Raw genomic sequence first — 24,853 nt, 5'->3', positions numbered from 1 at the left:
CCATTTTTAACAGTAATTTGCAAAAGCTATGAGAAAAAGTCAAACCAATCCTGGATGTCTATGGCACATTTTGAAGTGCTTCAAAAGACCATTCGAATGCATCTAAGAGAGTTGGAATTGATGAAGTTTTACGGAAATGCGAGCAATTTTAAGATTTTTCATGTGTTTTGGACCTCAAACTTCAATGTCCGTTTTAACCCACTTCCCTTTGTCGTAGAGGGCTCATATTTGACATGATTTCATCTCATGTATAGACAAACAAACCCTGAAAGTTTCATCCGAATCGGAGCACCTCGATACGAGCTCTAGAACAAACCGAGCAGAATCTACAAATACTGCCTCTTAATTGTTTAATTGTTTAATTGTTTAATTGTTTAATTGTTTAATTGTTTAATTGTTTAATTGTTTAATTGTTTAATTGTTTAATTGTTTAATTGTTTAATTGTTTAATTGTTTAATTGTTTAATTGTTTAATTGTTTAATTGTTTAATTGTTTAATTGTTTAATTGTTTAATTGTTTAATTGTTTAATTGTTTAATTGTTTAATTGTTTAATTGTTTAATTGTTTAATTGTTTAATTGTTTAATTGTTTAATTGTTTAATTGTTTAATTGTTTAATTGTTTAATTGTTTAATTGTTTAATTGTTTAATTGTTTAATTGTTTAATTGTTTAATTGTTAAGTTGGTTGAGAATTTTGGAGGCTTAAAAATTTTGTCATTCAAAATTTGAAAAAAAAACTATTGTGAAATTGTGCTCCTTCCAATCATATTAATAACGAGCATTTAGAAGATTTAGAACTTTAGAAATGAAAAGAAAAGCCGTTTAACAATAAATTAACTAGAAAACCTTCAATATTTTGATAGCAAATTTACATTGAAAATTGATATTGTCAATCTCTCATTCCATGGAAAAATGGTATAAGATACAAACCTAACTCTCTACTGCCCATTTTTAAGAAAAAATTTATTTTTCCCGTGTTCTGGAGGTCATTTTGAGCATCTTTTGTTATACGAAAAACTTTACTTCTTTGTTTTATGTTTTTCTTGTTTTATTTTTACTATTCCATTTTCTGCTTTTTTCTTATTTAGTTTATCTTTGTTTTTGGTAATATTTGACCTATTCTACCACCTCCTTTCATTACGTTTTGCCTATCTAATTTTTCATGTTTTTACAGTCACTTTTTTCAATTTTTGCTTGTTTTTCACATTTTTTGCTATAGAATGGGACCATTATCATTTAAATTATAAAAAATGCGTAGAGCCATAGACTGGGACACTACAAAAATTACTGCTTACTTCTTTTGACTTAAGATGTATAAAATGTTAGTGGGAAACACAGTCAAAGTTGACACCTAAAAAATTAAATTTAAAAAAAACATTGGCAAAGGTCAAAAATTGGTTGAATAATGGATTTTTGACGATTTTTCAGATCGAAGACCGTCTAAAGGCGAGGTTGGGTTATAGAAGGTTAAAAATCAAGTGTTTTAACAATAAACTATTTTTGATCTCAAATCACAAGTTTAAATCAGTCCTCACAAGCAGAAGGTTCAGGGATCAAATCCCGGTCGGTACCTTTGAAATTTGGAATCAGGAATTGGAACAAAAACGAAACTTAATCAGGTGGGATTCGAACTCACACCTCTGGATTGATGGTCTGGGACTCTAACCAGTCGGCCATCTGAAGGTTATAAAAACATGTTGTGTATTCTTCTCATATTAAATACGCTCTGATCCCTGATTTGCCTGAAGGGATTGGGAGTCTTAAGATAGATCAAGGATCCATCTGGTGCTTGCTTCTATGTTAAGGCGGGGCCGAACAATGCCCAACGACCTCGGAATTGGGCCGCTAGGATCTCTGCCATTCTGAAATGGGTCGTTGGAAGCAGCGCGAGGGCTATCACCACCTAATACCCGGGACTGAGATAAGTTGTATCAGCATTCAGCATATACAAAGTCTGATACAAATTATACTTTCCCATAATTTCGCTACCGGTTAGCCGGTATTGGATTGGACCACACACACACACAAATCCCAAGTTTAAATCAGTTTTCAAAACAAATTTCCAAATTAAAAATGTTATGTTTTGTTTTGTTTTTTTTACTATCTATTTCTAGGCTACTGGATCTTCGGGGCCCAGTTCTGCGACACGTGGGTGGCGTTCGACGTGATGTGTTCAACCGCTTCCATCCTGAACCTGTGCGCCATCTCGCTGGACCGGTACATCCACATCAAGGATCCGCTCAGGTAAGCAGGGGGATTCATTCGAGGTCCATTGCTATGAAACCCAAAAAAATATGAAGAAGATTTCATCACGATTATTAATCTTCGTCCGCTGTCAGAACAGTATGGCAAGCCCTGCCGGCAGCACGTGGAATTTGCCACGTGGTGAAATGGAGGAAGCGGGAAAGAAAAGGTTGACGGGGCATGGAATGCAAAGTACGGACGGCTTCATCCCACCGGAACCTGCTCCGAGGTGTTGACCGGGAACGTAAACGATGCGATATGGTTGACAGGTTTTTTTCATATTTTTTGTTTTACTCGAAAACATACCTTTAGACTGACGTTATCATGGGTAAAAGGGACCAAAAATAAAACTGGGAAAAGATAATAAATTCTAGGCATATTTTACCTCTGACAGCTCTAAGAAAAATTAAAATTCGAAGAATTCATATTGCTGTCTTTTTAAAGATATTTTGTTGGGAAAGAAGCTTTAATTGATTCAAGTTCGAACACAAAAAAAAACATTCCGAGAAACAAACCAGCATCGTGTAGCAAACTTTTCCTTGTTGCACCACGTAAGACGAGCTTATGAATAAAAGAATTTAATTAGTGCTTTCCCTCGGTCAAGTGTGGAAACCAGTCCGACCAAGGGTACTTCAACAAGGAGTAAGAAAAAGAAACTTTCTTATTACCGATCGTTTGCTGGAATTTTAATGACGATTTTCTTTGCAGTCCAAACTTAACAGAACTTTGAAACTCAGACGTTCTCACCGGAAGCTTTACCGGCACTGGTCGTACTTTTTTAACGAGCCACGTGGCTTGGGAATCAAACATTCATACCGACAGTTGGTTTTATGTGAGCGCAATTTCTTCTTTCTGAGACTCTGGTTCAAATGCAATCCACTTCTATTTCAACAGTGAGGTTTGCTTCAAGTGCTATAATAAACATAAAAATGAATAGTAAAATATACATGATATGATTTGATTCACATCTTAACTTAAATACACTTTTAAATTTTTCTACCAAATTCGATAGTTAAAACAATAACTAAGTGTCCAAATACCAAATTCGATAGTTAAAACAATAACTAAGTGATAAGTTTGTCGCAAAAAAAACTGTATCGTCTGGCGATTTTTCGTCAATGCTTGGATATTTTGAAAACTAATGTTTTTTTTCAGTCATGGCATGTAATTTCAATTTTTGTATATTTTTAAATATTTTTTTGGGTTAAACATAAACTTTGAAAAATATTTGTAGAGACCTATGTATAAAATTATTTTTTGCAATTCCGTTGTGAAACTAGGTACCGTAAACCGGGGTGACTTTGATAGGATTTCAATTTGTTTTTAGAATATTTTCCAACAGGTAAGGTTTTTCTCAAGATTATTATTTTTAAAACATGTACTGGGGTAGACCACACAAAGTCCATGCACTATTTCGGAAAAAAAAAGTTTTTTCAATCATGTTTAGAAAAATAGTTACGTTAAAAATTCTTAAGTTTAATTCCGGGGTGACTTTGATAGTCATAGTTTTTCTTGTTAAAATCATGTTTAAGATGTTCAAACCTTATTTGTCTGCTAAATGTACCATCACTAAAGTAGCTGATGTAGTTTTAAGGAAAAAAAATCAATGTTTATATTTATTTAACTAAGTTTATAAGCTTTTTGGCAAAAAACATATAAATTTTAAATAAAATTGTTAAAAAGTCGGAATTTTGCCTGAAATTTGTTAAAACTAGTTTTGTTTGTAAAATTATCGATTTATATTGCATTTTATACTGAATTCGAAGCACGAATCACAAATTTTCACATTTTACATGGAATTTGTTCAACTAAAAATGCCTATAAATTTGAAGTTTTTTTTTAAACTGTGTTTCAAAAACAGATAATATTTATTATTTACAAACTTATTAAAACTTCTCCTAGTGGAAAATTGTCCAAAGAATCCGAAAATGCATTTCGTTTTCCGATTAAAAATCATGATCATTGAGAAAATCATGACACTTTGAGAAGTTTAAAATAATGAATTTCATCATCATTTTCTTAACTATAGTTAACTAACTTTTTAAAATTGTCAAAATTTTATGAAAAGTTCTTCTTGAGGTACTTTGAACACTTCTCTACCACGGTCAGTATGTTTCTCAACCATTCCTTACGTATTTTAATTGTACCCTTCATTTTGCGGAAAAATCGCAAACCTATCAAAGTCACCCCGGCTATCAAAGTCACCCCGTTTTACGGTACTTACTTTTCCTGTCATTCTTGAACGACAAAATAGTCTACTATTCTGTACCAAAAATAACAGAATCGAATAGCAACACTTTTCAAAACAAATGCTGAAAAGTTCTACCTTTCAGCACTCAAATGGGTGCTGAAAAGTTGAACTTTTTAGCACTTGTTTCAAAAAGTAACAATTTTCAACATTTTTTTGATTTAAACGATTTATTGACAAAATACATGAAAATTTTACATAAAATTTCACTCAGTGTGTGTTTTTTGGAATTGCAAAAAATGTTGTATGGAACTCGTTGCAAAACTTGATTTTTTCAGCACTCTTCGTATTTATCCAACTCGGTGAACCTCGTTGGATAAATGTACGACTCGTGCTGAAAAAATCCTCTTTTTGCAACTTGTTGCATAAACTACTATTATTGTTTGTTAACATTTTAATCCTACTGAACCCATTTTATCGTACATTAATGAAACTCTCTAGAAAGACTACAATTTTTTTGTATTTTTTAATTCGACAAACAAGAATGAAAATTCAATCCGAGAAACGTTGTATTAAAATTCAAAAACCTGTATCTTTTGAAGGAATTTTTTGATCGATTTGATGTCTTGGGCAAAGTAGGTAGGGATACGGACTACATTGAAAAAAAAATAATACACGGTAAAAAAAATGGTGATTTTTAATTTGACATTTGTCACTAAAACTTGATTTGCAAAAAAACACATTTTTTTATATATTTTAGAGGGCATAAAATGCCTAATTTTCAGGTTGAGCAAAAAACCTTTGACCGAGTTATGAATTTTTTAATCAATACTGATTTTTTTTCCAAAAATCGAAATATTGATCGCAAAAAATTTTCAACCTCATTTTTCGATGTTAAATCAAATTTGCAATCAAAAAGTACTTTAGTAAAATTTTGATAAGAGGCGCCGTATTCAAGTTAAAGCCATTTTAAAGGTGACGTTTTTAAATAGTCGCAATTTTTGATTTTTTGAAATAAGTGCACATGTTTGCTTACATTTGAAAACAATATTTTTGGAAAGCTGAGAAAATTCTCTATATTTTGCTTTTCAAATTCAATCTTTTCAAAAAAATTAAATCAAGACTAACATTTAAAAAAGCCAAATATTCAATATTATATTATTAAAATATTTTTTCGAAGAGATCGGAAAATTTCACGAATGTTTCATATTTTAGCATTGTAAATTGGACCACTAGTTGCTGAGATATCGACATCAGAAAATGGTGGGTTGTTTGGGTGAGACTTAGATAACATCAATTTTCCTATTTTTAAACACTTGCATGGCAATATCTCAGCAACTAAGGGTCGTATCAACAAAATTCAAATAAGCAAAATATAGAGAATTTTCTCAGCTTTTCAAAATATATTTTTCAAAAGTGGGCAAACATTTGCACTGATTTAAAAGAATGAAAAAAGCGACTATTTTGAAAAATGTTGCATGAAAATGGCTTTAACTTGAAAACGATGCACCTTATAAAAATTTCACTGAAGTACTTTTTGATTGCAAATTTGATTTAACATTGAAAAATGAAGTTGAAACAATTTTGCGACCAATATTTCGATTTTTTGAAAAAAAAATCAGTACTGATTAAAAAATTTATAACTTGGGCAAAGATTTTTTGCGCAACCTGGAAATTTCTGAAAAGTTGGCATTAAATTAAATTTTAATGTCTTCTAAAACATATCAAAAAATGAAAAAAAATAAAAATAGTGTTTTTTGCAAATCAAGTTTTAGTGACAAAAAGTTAAATAAAAAATCACCATTTTTTTTACCGTGTATTTTTTTTTTTTCACTGTAGTCCACATCCATACCTACAACTTTGTCAAAGACACCAAATCGATCAAAAAAATCCTTCAAAAGATACAGATTTTTCAATTTTCATACAACATGTTTGTATGGACAGCTGCCAAATTTATATGGAAAATTATATGGACAAACTAATGATGCAAAATGGCTTCTTTAGGCATACCGAAGGCACCAAAAAAGTTACAGTCAGATTTAAAAATACAAAAAAAAATCGAAGGACCGAAATCTGAGAGAACTGCTCATAAAAAAACTAAATAAGATATTTAAAAACAACAAAAATAATTAAAGAAAATATTGACCAGAGCCCAGACAAAAGTTGATGAAAGCATCTTTGGAAACATTTTCTGCGTTTTTTTCCTAGTTTTCATGAAATGAAGGCTTTCGATTGTAGTGTCCCTTGGTCACTATAAAAGTAGTACCACATCAAACATCTGTTGTGATCAATTTAGGTAGTAATTTCCTTTAAATTATAGCAGTCTGGTTCGATAAAGAATGTGTCTCAGAAATCGTCCTCTTTCACCACCGACAGTAGTCAGATACAGTCGGGTATTGTAATCGGTCCGGTTATCAATAGGGGGATAGCGTCGCTATTTTTAGACCACGTTTTCCACTTCTTCTCATCGAAACAGACTACTTTACCGACGTCATTTTGCTGGGCGAGATAGGCAATCAAACGTCAAAATTACTCCCCACTAGAGGGCGCTGAAACTTGGGGTGATGTTTTCATTATATCCTACAGCGAGTAAGTTGGTTTTAAATTTGATTTTTTTTTTATTTCATCATAAAATCAACATTAAAAGCCAATTATACAATTTTCAGGTAAGAAATAAATAGCTTAATTGATATAAACGAAAATATTTTTGTGATAACCGTTTTAACCAGTTAATTATCTGATTCAAAATAAGGGAATGTTTTAATCAACCAAAACTTAACTAATCAATTGAGAATGTAGATTATTCATGTGGACAAATATTTTTTTTAAAGTCACTTCTACCATAAAAGCAAAGCTCTGCTTGAAAAATGATAATTGAAATGATTTTCAAAATTAGCAATCTAACCTCTTTCTCGCGTTTTCAATCCGGGTCTCAGAATTTTCAATGAAAAAGGCAACTTAACAAAAAAATCAAAAAGTCAGTCGATAGAACTTTTTATTTCTTACCTCCTGTTAGTTTTTTTTATTCCATAAGATCAATTTTCTTATAAAAAACCTTCAAATAGTTTTCACTCGCCTTTGCGCTTATCGCGCAAAAACGTAAACGTAACCTTGCACCAAAGTTCTTCTACTCGAATGTAGTTTTTAGCTTTGGTTTTGGGGGCCTATAGGACGCCGTCTATTTTTAGACGATGACTCAGCACTTTTCCACTCTTGCACTTAAAAAAAACCAGATGGCAGCACGATGTAACGCCACGTCCCTATAAGGCTTTCTAGGCCCAGTGAAAAAATATAATTTAACTTAAAAATGACGAACTCCTCGTCACAGTGTCCTGATGCAAACAATGATCGAGCTGTAGCTGTCACAGCCCTGCGAAGTATGTTTGCTGACATATCGGGCAGTCAGTCAAAAAAACCAGCTAGAAGTCGCCTGACAAAAAATTTATGCTAGAAAGAGATAGGAAACCTGATGCAAACAAACGCAGGCGACCACTCCTGTTCAAATGTGGCATTTGATACTCCTCACAGTGATTTCCAATACCAATCCAATCCGGATCTTGTGAACCCAAAAACCACACATCCGAAAGTGAAACTTTGTAGCCCTAATCTGCTTTATCCTCACACTCACACACCCCAAGTCAAGACACTGAACTTTTCCCTTGTGGTGATGGGCGGTGATCTGAGGGAAAAGTGCTAAGAATCGAAAACTTTTGAGCTGTGTCAATTTGCCGACTGAAGGCGGATGAAAAACTATCGAACTCGCTGTCGGCGCATGTGAGAGTGTGAGGAAGAAAGTTTTAATTAATTCAATTGATTTTGCCAGCTGCAACTGCTGCACTAGAGGTGACACACATGATGATGATGATGATAAAGCAAAAGTTGAGCAGAGATAAAGCTTTTGATTGGATGATTTTCCCCCTCTGGGAAATACTTTCTGCTATTGCTGGAATCGATATCACGGTTGCATTGTCAGCCATTATAGTAAAGACAATAAGGATAGGTGACCTAGTTATTTTAAACTTTGAGTATGAAAAGACTCCATTGCATATAACTGGTAGATCTTTTCAAATGATTCTCACTATTGGCACGAGGCAATAAATATGTTTTAACCTCTAAAAGCTCCATTTTGATTGCATACTAATATTGTAGTTTCGTGGCACGTGTAACTTTACAACCACCAATTTATTTTTCAACGGATAATGTTTGCTGTAAACCATGCCAACGATCATTTGTACTGCAGTCATGATTCTAAAAAGGTTGCTGCTGGCAACTCTGCTTGCCAACTCTGTTGCCCAACGGGATGTCACTTTAACGAACTACCTCGTATCGGTGATCTGGAACTTAGCCGCGCGATATCCCGGCGTTCATCAATGCGTATTTTTCGGAACTCAGCGCGAAAGTTCCTTCGAAAACACTCTCGGCCAAGTGTTGCAGGATCCGCGACTCGATTTCGTGACCAGATCTGTCATCACTGTAGATTTTCAAGTAGAGTGGGCTGAAACTGTGCGATATCCGTTGGTTTTGCTAATTGAGGGTGAAAACATTAAGCAAAATCTTAGTAAATTTGTACGAATAATGATCGATGTGAAACCTAGCTCTAAAGTGGTGGTTTTGTTTACGGTATTTGGTGATTATTTGAAATATGCAAGATATCTACGCATTCTCGAAGAACATGAAGTGTTATTTATTGACGTGAGACTTCACCATACGATCATCTCTGACATGGGAAGCAAAACAACACTGAACTTACTGCCGAATCCTGACGATTTGTTTAGCAACAATCTTTCCAGGAGGTATAATCTTCGAGGAAAACCAGTCAAATACATGCACAGAACAAGCAATACATTCATTATGACAGTTTGGATTAGCGAAACTGCTGATTTCATGAACACGACAGTTGAACAAGTTTTCCATTCTTGCAAGTTATCAGTGGACAACATGTTTGATCCATGCTACTTTAAGGCTATGAAAGACGAAAAAGTTGACATTGATCTCACAGGTATAGTACTGGAAGTAAACGACAAGCTATTTGTAAGCTTTGAAATTTTGGAAACATCTATTATCACCGGAGATTTGATTGCTGTGCCAAGGTCTGCTCTCACCATGGTTCAACTATTCACAATGCCATTCAGCTGGCAAGTTTGGACCACTCTAGTGTTGATTCTAGTCACGGCTGAGATCACCCATCTGATATTTCCGTCCTGTATTGAAAACGACCCAATTCTGTTGGTTGTTTGTGGGTACGAAAGGCATGACTTACACCGAGCACGACAGCTCGAAAAGCTACTGCTGATGCCGTTGATTGTGCTGATGTTCTTCATGGCATCTGCCTACGAGACCAAACTGCTTTCAATGATGACCAGCAAACCTGCGGCACAAAACATCCGGACAGTGCAGGATTTGATCGACGCTGGAATCAAAATCAAGATCGATTTGCGAAACAATTTCTTTCCGATGAACTACTCAGTCATTCAAGGTGCCCTTGTGAACTCAACAGTTGATGTTTTCAACATGGACATGGTTCATGCTTACTTTCTCCAACGGTCAACTGCAGAAACTTTGGCCGGCCTGTACTACGATCCGAACCAGCGGATTCACCGGTACGCCATCCTAAATGAACCATTTATCGTGCAGCCAGTTTGTTTCATGCTCGGAAGGCGCAATCCATTGAAGGAGGTTTTTCGCCACACGCTAGATATTCTCATCGAGAGTGGACTTTATGCATACATCGAAAAATGCAGCATAAACCTTGAAAAAAGTTTGCTGGCACCGAAATATAACCATTCCCTGGAATATGAAGCAATGCTGTATTTTGCTGACTTTCAACCAGTGTGGATTTTGTTCGCGTTTGGTTGTGGAATAAGTTTTGTTGCTTACACGATTGAAGTTGCTTCTCGTGAAATTATGAGTAAATTTTCTGCGCAACAAAACGACAAGACAAAAAAACTTAAAAATAAGAATTTCAAACTATTTCTATTCAATCGACTGCCTTTCACTATAACCCCCCAAAAAGTGTCATGTCTAAGAAATAATTAATCACATGTAAACTCAAGCTTTTAACAAGAGATTCGACGAATGGATCGTGCATAAACCACGAGGCTTTAAATTAAAACTTTGACTTCTACTATTTCGAATTGATTGTTTTAATAAATGCCCTAAACAAACTAATATTTCATTTAAATTCATAACTCCGGTACCAGATTCTGCTCCATCTTAAGTTCAAGCGCAAAATATGCCTTTTTTTGATCCCACATCTTAGGGTTTGTTTTCAATAGTCCAATAAACAAAATTTAAATGTTTTGCGTTTTGCGAAATTTATATTACAAAAGTTGGTTAAAACCTGAAAATAAAAAAAAAAACATTCAGGAACTTAATATTTAAGTGATAAAAGTGCAATAAAAATAGTAGTTTATGCAACAAGTTCGTACATTTATCCAACGAGGTTCACCGAGTTGGATAAACACGACGAGTGCTGAAAAAATCAAGTTTTGCAACGAGTTCCATACAACATTTTTTGCAATAAGCATAAGCATAAGCATAGGTGCCCACCCGCAGTTGTTACTCCGTTATTGACCAGGACCTCCTGAAGTTACATCCACGAGCCGTGGAAGATGAGTGGGAGCTATCTTTCCTCGCTTCGCAACTTCTCAAAGGCCCCTATCATGCTGATCAATACCGGCGCCGGCCACGACCAGTGATAGGGTCACGGGGAAGTGGATGGGAATGTTAGTCCGATACTTGAGTGATAGAGACCGCCCAATCGACTGCATCTCCGACAAAGTATCACATGAGTTTTGAGGAGGTTAGTAGATGGGTATGAGGTCAGGATTCACGAGTGGCAGTGATGTGACCATGAGCATTTTGTTTATCGGTTGAAATTATAAATCTTAGGCAGCCGGCTGCGGAAAGATAGATAATTGATTATTTAAAAAGTTTTTTTAATCGAACGCGTGCCAGCCGAGCAGTAGTGCTATGGGCTGGACTTATCAGTATATTTTGACTATTTTTACAATTTAGATAACGCGAGCAAATTTCAAAAATAGTAAATAAATGACGCTTTACTCTTCATAACATCGATAGTTTGATGTGTTTATACTGAATCTGCCAGTTAGAATATTTTTTACGATCATTTACGACGAAAATTATCACGAAAAAACAGGACTGCGCGTCCCCAGAAGCACCGCACTTATGATGGCAATGTTTAATTATTATGACCAATCACCCCATGCACACAAATAGCGACACAAAAGAGACGAAAATTATCACGAAAAAACAGGACTGCGCGTCCCCAGAAGCACCGCACTTATCTCCATACAACATTTTTTGCAATTCCGAAAAACACCAATTGATGGAAATTTTAAGTCAAATTTTCATGTATTTTGTCAATAAACCGTTTAAATCAAAATAATTTTGAAAAGTGTTACTTTTCGAAACAAGTGCTGAAAAGTTCAACTTTTCAGCACTTATTTCAGTGCTGAAAAGTAGAACTTTTCAGCATTTATTTTGAAAAGTATTGGTATTCGATTCTTTTATTTTTGGTACAGAAAAGTAGGCTATTTCGTCGTTCAAGAATGACAGGAAAAGTAAGTAGTTTCACGACGGAATTGCAAAAATCTTTTTTTTGCAATTCCGTCGTATACTTTTCTGTACCAAAATAACGGAATCGATTAGCAACACTTTTCAAAATAAATGCTGAAAAGTTCTACTTTCAGCACTGAATGGGTGCTGAAAAGTGGAACTTTTCAGCACTTGTTTCGAAAAGTAACACTTTCAACGTTTTGATTTAAAGATTTATTGACAAAATACATGAAAATTCAACTTAAAATTTCACTCAATGTGTGTTTTTCTAAATTGCAAAAAATGTTGTATGGAACTCGTTGCATAACTTGATTTTTTCAGCACTCGTCGTATTTATCCAACTCGGTGAACCTCGTTGGATAAATGTACGACTCGTGCTGAAAAAATCCTCTTTTTGCAACTTGTTGCATAAACTACTATTTTGCAATTCCGTCGCGAAACTACTTACTTTTCCTGTCATTCTTGAACGACGAAATAGCCTACTTTTCTGTACCAAAAATAACAGAATCGAATAGCAACACTTTTCGAAATAAATACTGAAAAGTCCTACTTTTCAGCACTGAAATGGGTGCTGAAAAGTTGAACTTTTCAGCACTTGTTTCGAAAAGTAACACTTTTCAACATTTTTTTGATTTAAACGATTTATTGACAAAATACATGACAATTCGACTTAAAATTTCACTCAATGGGTGTTTTTCGAAATTGCAAAAAATGTTGTATGGAACTCGTTGCAAAACTTGATTTTTTCAGCACTCGTCGTATTTATCCAACTCAGTGAACCTCGTTGGATAAATGTACGACTCGTGCTGAAAAAATCCTCTTTTTGCAACTTGTTGCATAAACTACTATTTGCCACTAGAAAGGAAGGCCCTTCTCAAGAAACAAATTTTTGAATTAGTAAGTTCCTATTTCTTATTACCAGTCCATATATGGAAATACTAATGATGCATAATAATTCTTTTGGTATGAAGAAGGCACGGACAATATTTCATCAAAATCAACAAAAATAAAGAAAGTTGATTTGCGAAAATATAAAGGGTTTCTCCAAAATTATTTAATTTCAATATACGATGATTTGGCGCCAATTGTTGTCAAACAAAAGGGATACTTTTAAGTTTAAAATTCTCTTTACACAGAGCTTACTCCTACTGCCAAACCTTTGTTTTAATAATAAGTGTGAGTCCCGCGTAACAAGTGACAGTTCATCACTTTTTTATTTGACTTTGTCAAACCAACGAAGTACAAACTAAAAAGTGTCAAACGAAACAGTGATCATCCACCGGGGGTTGAGTGCACTAATGCTCTCTGACCTGAAACTTTGCCTTGAAAAAGAAGTACACGATTCGGATCAAAAGAATAAATTTTCTGCCGAAAAAAGGAACAGGATAACTAATCCTTGAAAAACTGCATCTCAAATAACTCGTAAGTTAACTCACACTGAAGGCACCATAAATTTAAAGAAAATGTCTTGTTCATAAATATACATCATGCCTTTACCATTCCTTTCTCTCTCTTGGAACTACCCTAAACATGGGAAAATCTTTCAACTTATGATAATATACCACCGCAAACTTTTTCCCCAGCTTCACACACTATCTTTTCAACTGCACTTGGCTGCAAAATCTGTAACAAGTTGTACCGAGCTTTTTGGGCAAACATCTTTTTTTTGCGAGTATAATATTTTCGGTTTTTGATGGAATACTTTGCGGCAAGATTTAAAGTTTATTGCAAACAGAGACGTGCGCATTATGCTGACATTTGAGGAGAACATGTACTCAAGTTTGCATCTGAAGGCATCAAAGATAGCTCAACTTTAGCGCATGGAGCATTTCGGAAAACGGATTTGTTATCCTTGCTGCTTTTGCCAGAAAGAGCACTCAACTCATTCACGATAGTTATACAAATAAACGCTGGCCAATGTTTGTGGAAAACACGTCTACGACACGATGAAACGGATTTTGTTTGCTCAGCTGTAAACTCGCACGCTTCCGCGATTTGTGTGCTATCCTCAATCATACACAATTTCGACCAGCACCAATGATTTCGATCGATTTTGCGGTTTGGCAAATTATAGCCGCATAAAAGGTGCGTTGGAAATGCACACTTATTTTCCGCAAAATTTTGGACCTTTCCAAAATTACAGCCTCGTGAATGTTTGAAAGCTGCATTCAATTCAGTTCAATGCCTCAACTCCAAATAACGATAATTACGAACACCATGTCGATCGATGAAAGTGACACACACAGTAGTAGTTGTCATTTGTTCGGGTTAAAATTGTAAGCTTTCAACTGTAGACACTCTTCACTGTACGGAAATTATTTTAGTATTTTTTTTTTTTTGGAAATTAAATTAATCTTTATTGAACATTCTTATAATAATTACATTTCATTTACATTTTAAATGGTATGGCTAAATGGTCTTTATCTTTGTTGTATTTTTTGTTTTATTATTATTTGTTCACATTCATTTATTTATTCCATTTTTTTTACATTTTTGCATTTAATCGAACACATTTGGGTAAAAAAGAAAAAATCACTTTAACAACTAATCCTAACTTAAAACTAAAATAAAAATTCCTTGAAATATTCAAGATCATTAAAACGAGTAAGCTACGAACTGTATTTCAAGATAAATTCTCCAAGCGTTCTTACTTGTTCCGCACGAGTTTTGCACTCACGCAGTGTTGTTGTCATCTCGATGAAAATGTTCAGAAGTTGTTGTGGTGAAAACAGGTCACTACTGCCTTCACCCGTTGATGTTGGTTGGTTTTCCCTCGGTTGCTGACTGAAGCCTGGAGGTGTTGTATTCTCTGCAACTTTTTGCCGCTGATTCAACGGCTGCAGATTTGGAACCACTCGAGCAGATCCCGATCCAGGTGACGCCAAAGCAGGAAAATCCACGTCCGTGAATGCTGGTGGTGTTTTGCGACGATTTGGTTGGTGCCTCGTCGTCGCTTGCTGCCGAATTTTCACAAACTCAGCACGTTTTGGGCTGCTCCGATTCTTGGTCGAATGGTCGCCACCGCAACTGAAGCATTTGGCCTCGATGTTCTCGTTGATTGTGTTGCATACTTGAGTTTTGTGCTCACCTCCGCAGGTTGCACAACGACTCTTGATGAAACAGTTCCTTCCACCATGCCCAAACTGCAAACAGTTCGAACACTGTGTCACGTCACGGTGCACTGGACGATAACGTTCCCAAGTCACGATGATGTTGAAAATTGTCCGAACTGCTTTCAGCTCAGACGGCGTTGTCGATCCTTTCTCGAGATGAACCAGGTTGATCACGATACTTAATGTCCTTGTTGTGTCTCGTCATCTTGAAGACTTCGATCACGTTTTTTGAGCTCTTCTTTCAGCACACTCACATCCATGTCGTACAGGCCTCGGAGAACCTGTTTCATGGGGCGTTTACCTGGATCTTCATGGCTGTAGTATTCAATCTTTGTGTTGTTCAAGAAATCCCGAACGTAGTTGTAATCCTTTCTGGTAGGTAGCAGAATTTTGAGTCCATCAGCACACAAGCGAATGGAAGCTCGTGAAGCACCAGATTTGATAAATCCGGTCAGCCACTTTCGCACCGAATCCGATGACGATGTTTTCACAAAAATGGGTGGCAATTTTTCCCGTCGTGCAAATTCTTCTTTCTCGCTCACGTCCACAGGGAGGGTAGCGAACTGGTTTCCAGACGAATTTTGAGCGTCCTTACTCAAACTGCCTGGCTTTGCAGGTAGCGCTTCGGCATTCTTTAGCTTCTTCAAATCTGCCGATCCTGCTGGTGAGGACCGCATTTTTTTTCTTGCCGTGAGGCATTTTTGCACTTTTTAGCACTTTTCAGGAGCTAATATCGAGGAGTACCTCTCTCGTTGTTGGTTCCCAAAGGAATGAAATTATGGTATCTAGTTTACCACTCAACACTAACATATAAAAATCTGTCCAAAACATTGTTAAAAGTATACTACTACTGAACGGTTGAAATTCCCTTTTATATTAGGTGATAATAAGTAGGCAATTACATTACTATAGAATAACGATAATATATATTCTAAAATCCAATGGATCTAACTATCGATTTAAGACAATCAAACTTCAAAAACAAACTGATTTCGATAATAACTGGAAACTCACTTAACCTCATCTTCCCCTAAACTAACCACCGCGTCTCTCTGACTATACCCAGCGTTATCGCGATGTGGTCGGACAGCGTCGGTTCCATAGTCTTCACCAATGCCGATGGTTGTGTCATTGCGACTGGCGAGTTCTTGGAATGGAATCGAACAGTTTCCGGCCACAAATGATGATGGTATGTGACGGAGAACGTTTCCAACATTTTCCGGCACTCTCACAGGCACCTTCGGCACCCACTGGTGGCCTCTCCCCCATCAGGAGATAATTATCATAACCATCACCATCATCAACGGTGTTGCGGCTTCATTTCGACCAGGCCAGGTGAAAACGGAATCCTCCCCTTAATGGAAGGATTTATGCGAATTGTCACCCCGTGGAGGACGACGACTTTAACGATCCGTACGTGACAGTGGCGGAAGCTCGTTAAAAAGTACTCAAAACTTTAGTATCGAGCGAACACAAAACACTTAATGTGGGGCACCTTTAACGTACGGGTACGGGTAAACACTTAATACCTAATATTGAGGCAACTTAGCGCCACAAGAGCAATAAATGCGATTTCCCACCGGATATCTACTTCACGTACTTTTAACGTGCAAGTTGAACAGGATGAAAAAAAAGGTACAGCAAGTGCTTCCGCCGTGGCTGCTACCGGTAATCGACGGTAACAGAGTTGGTAACAAGCGTGAAGATGAAGAATGTACGGCGTGTGGCGCAAGAAGCATCGTGGTGGATGCTGTTGCTGGTCCCAGGTTGCTGGCGTATCTGACCTGATATTGAATTTTAGAGGGGTGCAATGAAACTTTGGTCTGAAGAATACATGGATATACGAGCTTTAATGCAGCACGCCAAGTACTAAACAGTTACTTTGGATTAAACTGGTAGCAACTCTCAGAAATTATCTTTAATCTTGAAGTTTGATCACATTCTAACAAACATATATTATTTTGGCTAGTAAATAATCGACAGAAATAATCATAAATCACCTAATAAGAGGCCGCTATAGAATGACAAAAAAATGGATTTTATGAGGTTGGAAAAGTTATCCCACGGCCGGTTATCCCAGGAATAATTTATAGCACTATGGCGGCCATCTTGATTTTTTATGGCATGTGGGATAACTTGTCATGGTTATCCCAGGAACAATTTTTAAGAGAGATTCCAAAACTAAAAAAAAAACGAACAATTAACATTAACTGGGAATGACTCTGGGCAAAACATGTTGCCCTACATTCCTGGAGCATGAATATGTGGATGTAAATGAAAAAAATATCCTGAAATATTTGCACATCATATAATTTAATTCACATATGAAATTACTCAAAAATCCTTCTGGGATGGGACTCTTGGTCATTTCCTGGACATGATTCTGGGCAAAACTTGTTGCCCTACTTTCCTGGAGCATAAAAATACAACTTGGCATAAGGCCATCCCGGGCAGACGGTAATAACAAAATTAATAATATTTCAATAACAAATCCTGTTAAAATAACAAAATGTGTTATTATTTTAACCTGTGTTCAACTTCAAGAAGAAAAAATAATAACAGTTTCTGATAAAATAACAATATTTGGTATTGAAGTGATATTAAATTGAAAATGTTTAATAACACGCTAATAAGAGGAAATGTTATACATTTCAAAAACTCTCCTAATAACAAAATTTGTTATTCGTTCGGTATACTGACTTAGAATTAAAATTACCATAAATCGCACAAATGGAAAAGTTTCTAAGTGTCCATAACACAATCTGTTATTATTTTTTCTTTTGTTAAATATGTTTAGATCTTTGGGATAATTTTGTCTAATTTCGTCGGGGTCATTATTTTGGCCATGAAATGGGGTCCTTAAGCTAAAATTATTTTAAAAATTTGAAATTTTGGAAGCTAATTTTTTTAATTATTTGATATACTCCCTAGGGACTTTGCTAAAATTGGCTAGAACTATGGGATAATTATGACCAATTTCGTCGGGGTCATTATTTTGGCCATGAAATGGGGTCCTTAAGCTAAATTATTCTGAAAAGTTGAAATTTTGAAAGTTGATTTTTTTTATTATTTGATATACCCCCTAAGGGACTTTGCTAAAATTGGCTAGAACTATGGGATAATTTTGACCAATTTCGTCAGGGTCATTATTTTGGCCATGAAATGGGGTACTTAAGCTAAAATTATTCTAAAAAGTTGAAATTTGGAGAGTTGTTGTTTTAATTATTTGATATACCATCTAAGGGAGCGTTCTTTTATTACGTAACGCAGTAGGGGGGAGGGGGGGTCGGAGGCCGTGTTACGCTCCATACAAAATTTTTAAAATTTGTATGGAAATTTTGTTACGAGGGGAGGGGTCTAAAAGTCCGATTTTTCGCGTTATGTAATAAAAGAACGCTCCCTAAGGGATTTTACTAAAATTGGCTACAACTATGGGATAATTTTGACCAATTTCATCGGGGTCATTTATTTCAAGCTTTCAAGGTTTCAAGCTAAAATTATTCTGAAAAGTTGAAATTTTGAAAGTTGATTTTTTAAATTATTTGATATACCCCCTAAAGGACTTTGTATAAAATGGCTAGAACTATGGGTAAGGCTACCAACTCTTGCTGAGCAAAAATCCGTACACTTTGCCGATATGACACCATGGTGTAACAAAAACTGTCAATGAATTATTTAGATAAATTAAATTTAATAAATTTGAGAATTGAAAATATAAAACTATGTCGTTTTTACAGCTAATAATTTCACAACATGCTACCAGAGTGCTTATGACTTGCACGTTTAAAAGTATTCATAAAATAAACCGTGATTTGAATCAAATCATTATGTTCTTCATATTTTTTTTTGTTAAACGTTTAAAAGTTTGCGAAATGTCAAGTTTGCTTTTACGAATAATACGTTCTTAGTGTTTTCACGAACACTTTTCCGGAGATTTTTTTTATTGAAAAGGTCCTTTAACATGTGAAACACAACAGTTTATAGGACCTTTAAAAAAAACTCTAGATTTGTTTATTCAATTGTTCAAATGTTTTCACAAGTTTTAGAAAGCCTTTGCAAATGGATAAATATATTTAGTAAGGAATTTCTAAAAGAACAATTCTAGAGTTTTTTTAAGGTCCTATCATCATATGAAAGACAATAGTTCAAAAACTCTAGAATTATTGATAATCAAGTTTGAATTGAGGAACCCCCGGAAAACTCTCCCTTTTTAAATCAAACTCACAGAAAAATAAAAATCTCTGGTTAACAAAAGCTTCTTCCAAATCAAAAAGCAATTCAATGATTAAAAAGTTGTTAAAATTCCGTACAAATCCGTATTATGCGTAAAATTCCCTACAAAAATTCCGGCCTGTTAAAAATCCGCGAAGAGGTTCGAAAATCCGTATGGTAAGGAAAAAATCCGTACAGTTGGTAGCCTTAACTATGGGGTAATTCTGACCAATTTCGTCGGGGTCATTATTTTGGCCATGAAATGGTGCCCTTAAGCTAAAATTATTCTGCAAAGTTGAAATTTTGAAAGTTGATTTTTTTAATTATTTGATATACCCCCTAAGGGATTTTACTAAAATTGGCTAGAACTATGGAATAATTTTGACCAATTTCATCGGGGTCATTTATTTCACCATGAAATGGGGTTTCAAGCTAAAATTAATCCGATAAAATTAACTTTTGAGAGTTATTTTTTTTTAAATTTTGTTATATTCCCTAACGGAATTGATTTATTTATTGAGAATTTTTGAAGTGTGAATAACAAAAACTGTTATTATTTTCACAGAGCCAGGAAGTCGGAGCTGACGTTGAAGTTCGAGCTGGAGTGAGACCTTGGAGACTGCATCAGATTCAGCAAATTTACAGCAACTTTTACTTGGAGTCGGAATCTCTGAAGTTGGGTATTTTTGGAGAGCTGAAGTCGGCGTTGGCGTCATATCCTGCATTCAGAGTCGAAGTTGTCTTCAAAGTATGGATTCAAAGTCGCTTGAAGGTACCCGACTCTGCAGCCCTGACTAGTACAGAGGAGTTATGGCAACTGCAGGTTTATTTGCAAATTACAAATAAACCAAAACAATAACTTTTTTTGTTATGGAGACATACCAGTTCAATAACATTTTTTGTTATTATGCTGCTCCACCTCTCCGCATAAAATAACAAATCTTGTTATTCCTTCATGATTCCTTCTGTGTTATTGGTTTGTTATTGCAATAACAACATAATAACAGTTTAAGTTATTCTTCGAACAAATCTTTGTTATTGATTTTTGTTATTTTAACAACTAATCCGATCATCCCAATAACATATTTCGATCTTCTCACAATAACAAAAACTGACCTTCCCAAGTTATTTCCGTCTGCTCGGGATGTGGATGAAAAAAATTCCAGAAATATTTGAACATCAATCATTTAATTCAAATATTAAATAAATTTAAAAATCTTTCTGGGATGGGATTCTGGGACATTAAAATATGTTATGTTTAAATATTTCTGGATTTTTTTTTCATCCACATGGCCTTATGCCAAGTTATATTTTTATGCTCCAGGAATGTAGGGCAACAAGTTTTGCCCAGAAACATGTCCAGGAAATGTCCCAGAGTCCCATTTAGAAGGATTTTCTAGTTATTTCATATTTGACAAAAAATATCTGATGTGCAAAAATTTCTGGATTTTTTTTTTCATTTTGATCCACATTTTCATGCTCCAGGGATGTAGAGCAACAAATTTTGCCCAGTAACATGCCCAGTTAATGTTAATTGTCCGTTTTTTATGTTTTGGAATCTCTCTTAAAAATTGTTCCTGGGATAACCATGACAACCCGAGCAGACGGAAATAACTTGGGAAGGTCAGTTTTTGATATTGTGAGAAGATCGAAATATGTTATTGGGATGATCGGATTAGTTGTTAAAATAACAAAAATCAATAACAAAGATTTGTTCGAAGAATAACTTAAACTGTTATTATGTTGTTATTGCAATAACAAACCAATAACACAGAAGGAATCATGAAGGAATAACAAGATTTGTTATTTTGTGCGGAGAGGTGGAGCAGCATAATAACAAAAAATGTTATTGCACTGGTATGTCTCCATAACAAAAAAAGTTATTGTTTTGGTTTATTTATAATTTGCAAATAAACCTGCAGTTGCCATAACTCCTCTGTACTAGTCAGGGCTGTAGAGTCGGGTACCTCCAAGCGACTTTGAATCCATACTTTGAAGACAACTCCGACACTGGATGCAGGATATGACGTCAACGACGACTTTAGCTCTCAAAATACCCGACTTCACAGATTCCGACTCCAAGTAAAAGTTGCTGAAAATTAGATGAATCCGATGCAGTCTCCGAGGTCACACTCCAGCTCGAACTTCAACGTCAGCTCCGACTTCCTGGCTCTGTGAAAATAATAACAGTTTTTGTTATTCACACTTCAAAAATTCTCAATAAATAAATCAATTCCGTTAGCGAATATAACAAAATAAAAAAAAAGAACTCTCAAAAGTTAATTTATCGGATTAATTTAAGCTTGAAACCCCATTTCATGGTGAAATAATGACCCCGATGAAATTGGTCAAAATTATTTCATAGTTCTAGCCAATTTTAGTAAAATCCCTTAGGGGGTATATCAAATAATTAAAAAAATCAACTTTCAGAATTTCAACTTTTAGAATAATTTTAGCTTAAGGACCCCATTTCATGGCCAAAATAATGACCCCGACGAAATTGGTCAAAATTATCCCATAGTTCTAACCATTTTAAACTAAGTCCTTTAGGGGATATATCAAATAATTAAAAAATCAACTTTCAAAATTTCAACTTTTAGAATAATTTTAGCTTAAGGACCCCATTTCATGGCCAAAATAATGACCCCGACGAAATTGGTCAAAATTATCCCATAGTTCTAGCCAATTTTAGTAAAATCCCTTAGGGGTATATCAAATAATTAAAAAATCAACTTTCAAAATTTCAACTTTTATAATAATTTTAGCTTAAGGACCCCATTTCATGGCCAAAATAATGACCCTGACGAAATTGGTCAAAATTATCCCATAGTTCTAACCATTTTAAATTAAGTCCTTTAGGGGGTATATCAAATAATTAAAAAAATCAACTTTCAAAATTTCAACTTTTTAGAATAATTTTAGCTTAAGGACCCCATTTCATGGCCAAAATAATGACCCTGACGAAATTGGTAAAAATTATCCCATAGTTCTAACCATTTTAAACTAAGTCCTTTAGGGGGTATATCAAATAATTAAAAAAATCAACTTTCAAAATTTCAACTTTTTAGAATAATTTTAGCTTAAGGACCCCATTTCATGACCAAAATAATGATCCCGATGAAATTGGTAAAAATTATCCCATAGTTCTAGCCAATTTTAACAAAGTCCCTTAGGGGGTATATCAAATAATTAAAAAAATCAACTTTCAAAATTTCAACTTTTTAGAATAATTTTAGCTTAAGGACCCCATTTCATGGCCAAAATAATGACCCTGACGAAATTGGTAAAAATTATCCCATAGTTCTAACCATTTTAAACTAAGTCCTTTAGGGGGTATATCAAATAATTAAAAAAATCAACTTTCAAAATTTCAACTTTTTAGAATAATTTTAGCTTAAGGACCCCATTTCATGGCCAAAATAATGACCCCGACGAAATTGGTCAAAATTATCCCATAGTTCTAACCATTTTAAACTAAGTCCTTTAGGGGGTATATCAAATAATTAAAAAAATCAACTTTCAAAATTTCAACTTTTTAGAATAATTTTAGCTTAAGGACCCCATTTCATGGCCAAAATAATGACCCCGACGAAATTGGTCAAAATTATCCCATAGTTCTAGCCAATTTTAGCAAAGTCCCTTAGGGGTATATCAAATAATTTAAAAATCAACTTCCAATATTTCAACTTTTTAGAATAATTTTAGCTTAAGGACCCCATTTCATGGCCAAAATATTGACCCCGACGAAATTAGACAAAATTATCCCAAAGATCTAAACATATTTAACAAAAGAAAAATAATAACAGATTGTGTTATGGACACTTAGAAACTTTTCCATTTGTGCGATTTGTGGTAATTTTATTTCTAAGTCAGTATACCGAACGAATAACAAATTTTGTTATTAGGAGAGTTTTTGAAATGTATAACATTTCCTCTTATTGGCGTGTTATTAAACATTTTCAATATAATATCACTTCAATACCAAATATTGTTATTTTATCAGAAACTGTTATTAATTTTTCTTCTTGAAGTTGAACTTCAGGTTAAAATAATAACACTGTTTGTTATTTTAACAGGATTTGTTATTGAAATATTATGAATTTTGTTATTACCGTCTGCCCGGGAAGTTATCCCACATGCCATAAAAAAATCAAGATGGCCGCCATAGTGCTATAAATTATTCCTGGGATAACCGGCCGTGGGAAAACTTTTCCCACCTTTTTATGGGGGTAATTCTCCGCCAACTTACAGAGCAGTTGCCCCGATCCCTCTTTGATTTGCGTGAAACTTTGTCCTTAAGGGTAACTTTTGTCCCTGAACACGAATCCGTGGTCCGTTTTTTGATATCTCGTGACGGTACGACCCCTTCCATTTTTGAACATACGAAAAAGAGGTGTTTTTTTCCATAAAATGCAGCCTGAAACGGTGATGAGATAGAAATTTGGTTCAAAAGGACTTTAATATTAAGACGCCCGATTGGATGGCGAATTAAAAAGAACTATCAACTTAAAAACAAGAAATGAGCAATAAAATCGATTGATTTAACTTCTAAAATAAAAAAATAAAAGGTCACAATCGCTTTCATCCCTGCATCGATCCATCGGTGGCAAACTTTCCCACCTGGATGGACACTGAACGATGCTCTTTCTGGTGACAAATCCACTTTTCCGTTGCGTTTCGCACACACCACCAGGCGAGGGTGAGTTTCATATTTCACACGGCGTAACACCATGCAAGCTGTTGCTTTGAAGTTCGCGTTTACCGTCATTCACTTCCGGTTGGAGGGGGCGGAGAAATTTAAAAAAAATGCTCGGAAGTGGATGGCAGGTGGATACGGCCAAGATCCGCCGTTTATCACAAACTTGGTAGCTTGAAAAGGAAAATTTGCACGGGTGGATGAAAATTAGGAAAAACAAGACACGCTGTAAATTTAGCACTTTGCGTAACCTGCTTTCATGAGTAGAAAAATAAGGAAAATTGAGTTCCTCATAATTATGAAACATCCCTGGCACTGACATGAAAAATGCTTCGATAAAATTGTATCAAAATAAAAAAAACAGGATTAAAAATCGCGAGAAATACAATTGAATCTTCCAAAAGTATTTTTTACAAATATTAGACAGTTTGTCACTTTTTAGCTTGACTTTGACCAACCAACGGGGTACAAACTAAAAAAGTGTCAAACGCAAAAGTGACCAATAGGATGCAACAAAAATGACTTTTTGCCGGGCATTCAGGGGTTTGTTCCGGTAGGCATACTGTTATGATCAAAAGAAAAAAAAAGTTATTTAGAAAATCCTCAAAAAAGAGGGCCGTGCCAAAAATAGATGGATGGTCCAATCAGCACCAAACTTGGGATTTCTGATTACTATTGATAGATGAACGTTCCCTCCAAGTTAGGTCCAAATAGGTGAGGGTCGAGTCCAAAAGTGTACTCAGTTGACCTGGAATGACCCATATACCAAAAGATGCGAAAGAATCTGGCCAACACGCCAGTGATGTTGAAAATAAACGCTT

At 35.1% G+C, this 24,853-nt stretch overlaps 1 protein-coding gene across 7 annotated transcripts in view; it reads left to right on the top strand.

Annotated features, from left to right (window-relative positions):
• Window positions 1-24,853, top strand: part of LOC6031670 (dopamine receptor 1) — a 361,738-nt gene that overhangs the window by 292,271 nt on the left and 44,614 nt on the right. For all 7 annotated transcript variants that reach the window (XM_038248920.1, XM_038248923.1, XM_038248919.1 and 4 more), the window contains one exon: window positions 2,116-2,245. In XM_038248920.1, the coding sequence (XP_038104848.1) occupies window positions 2,116-2,245 (130 nt within the window). The remainder of the gene's footprint in view (window positions 1-2,115; window positions 2,246-24,853) is intronic.

Source organism: Culex quinquefasciatus, chromosome 1, assembly GCF_015732765.1.
Source record: "Culex quinquefasciatus strain JHB chromosome 1, VPISU_Cqui_1.0_pri_paternal, whole genome shotgun sequence".
Taxonomy (NCBI): domain Eukaryota; kingdom Metazoa; phylum Arthropoda; class Insecta; order Diptera; family Culicidae; genus Culex; species Culex quinquefasciatus.
This window is presented reverse-complemented; position numbering and strand designations above follow the sequence as displayed.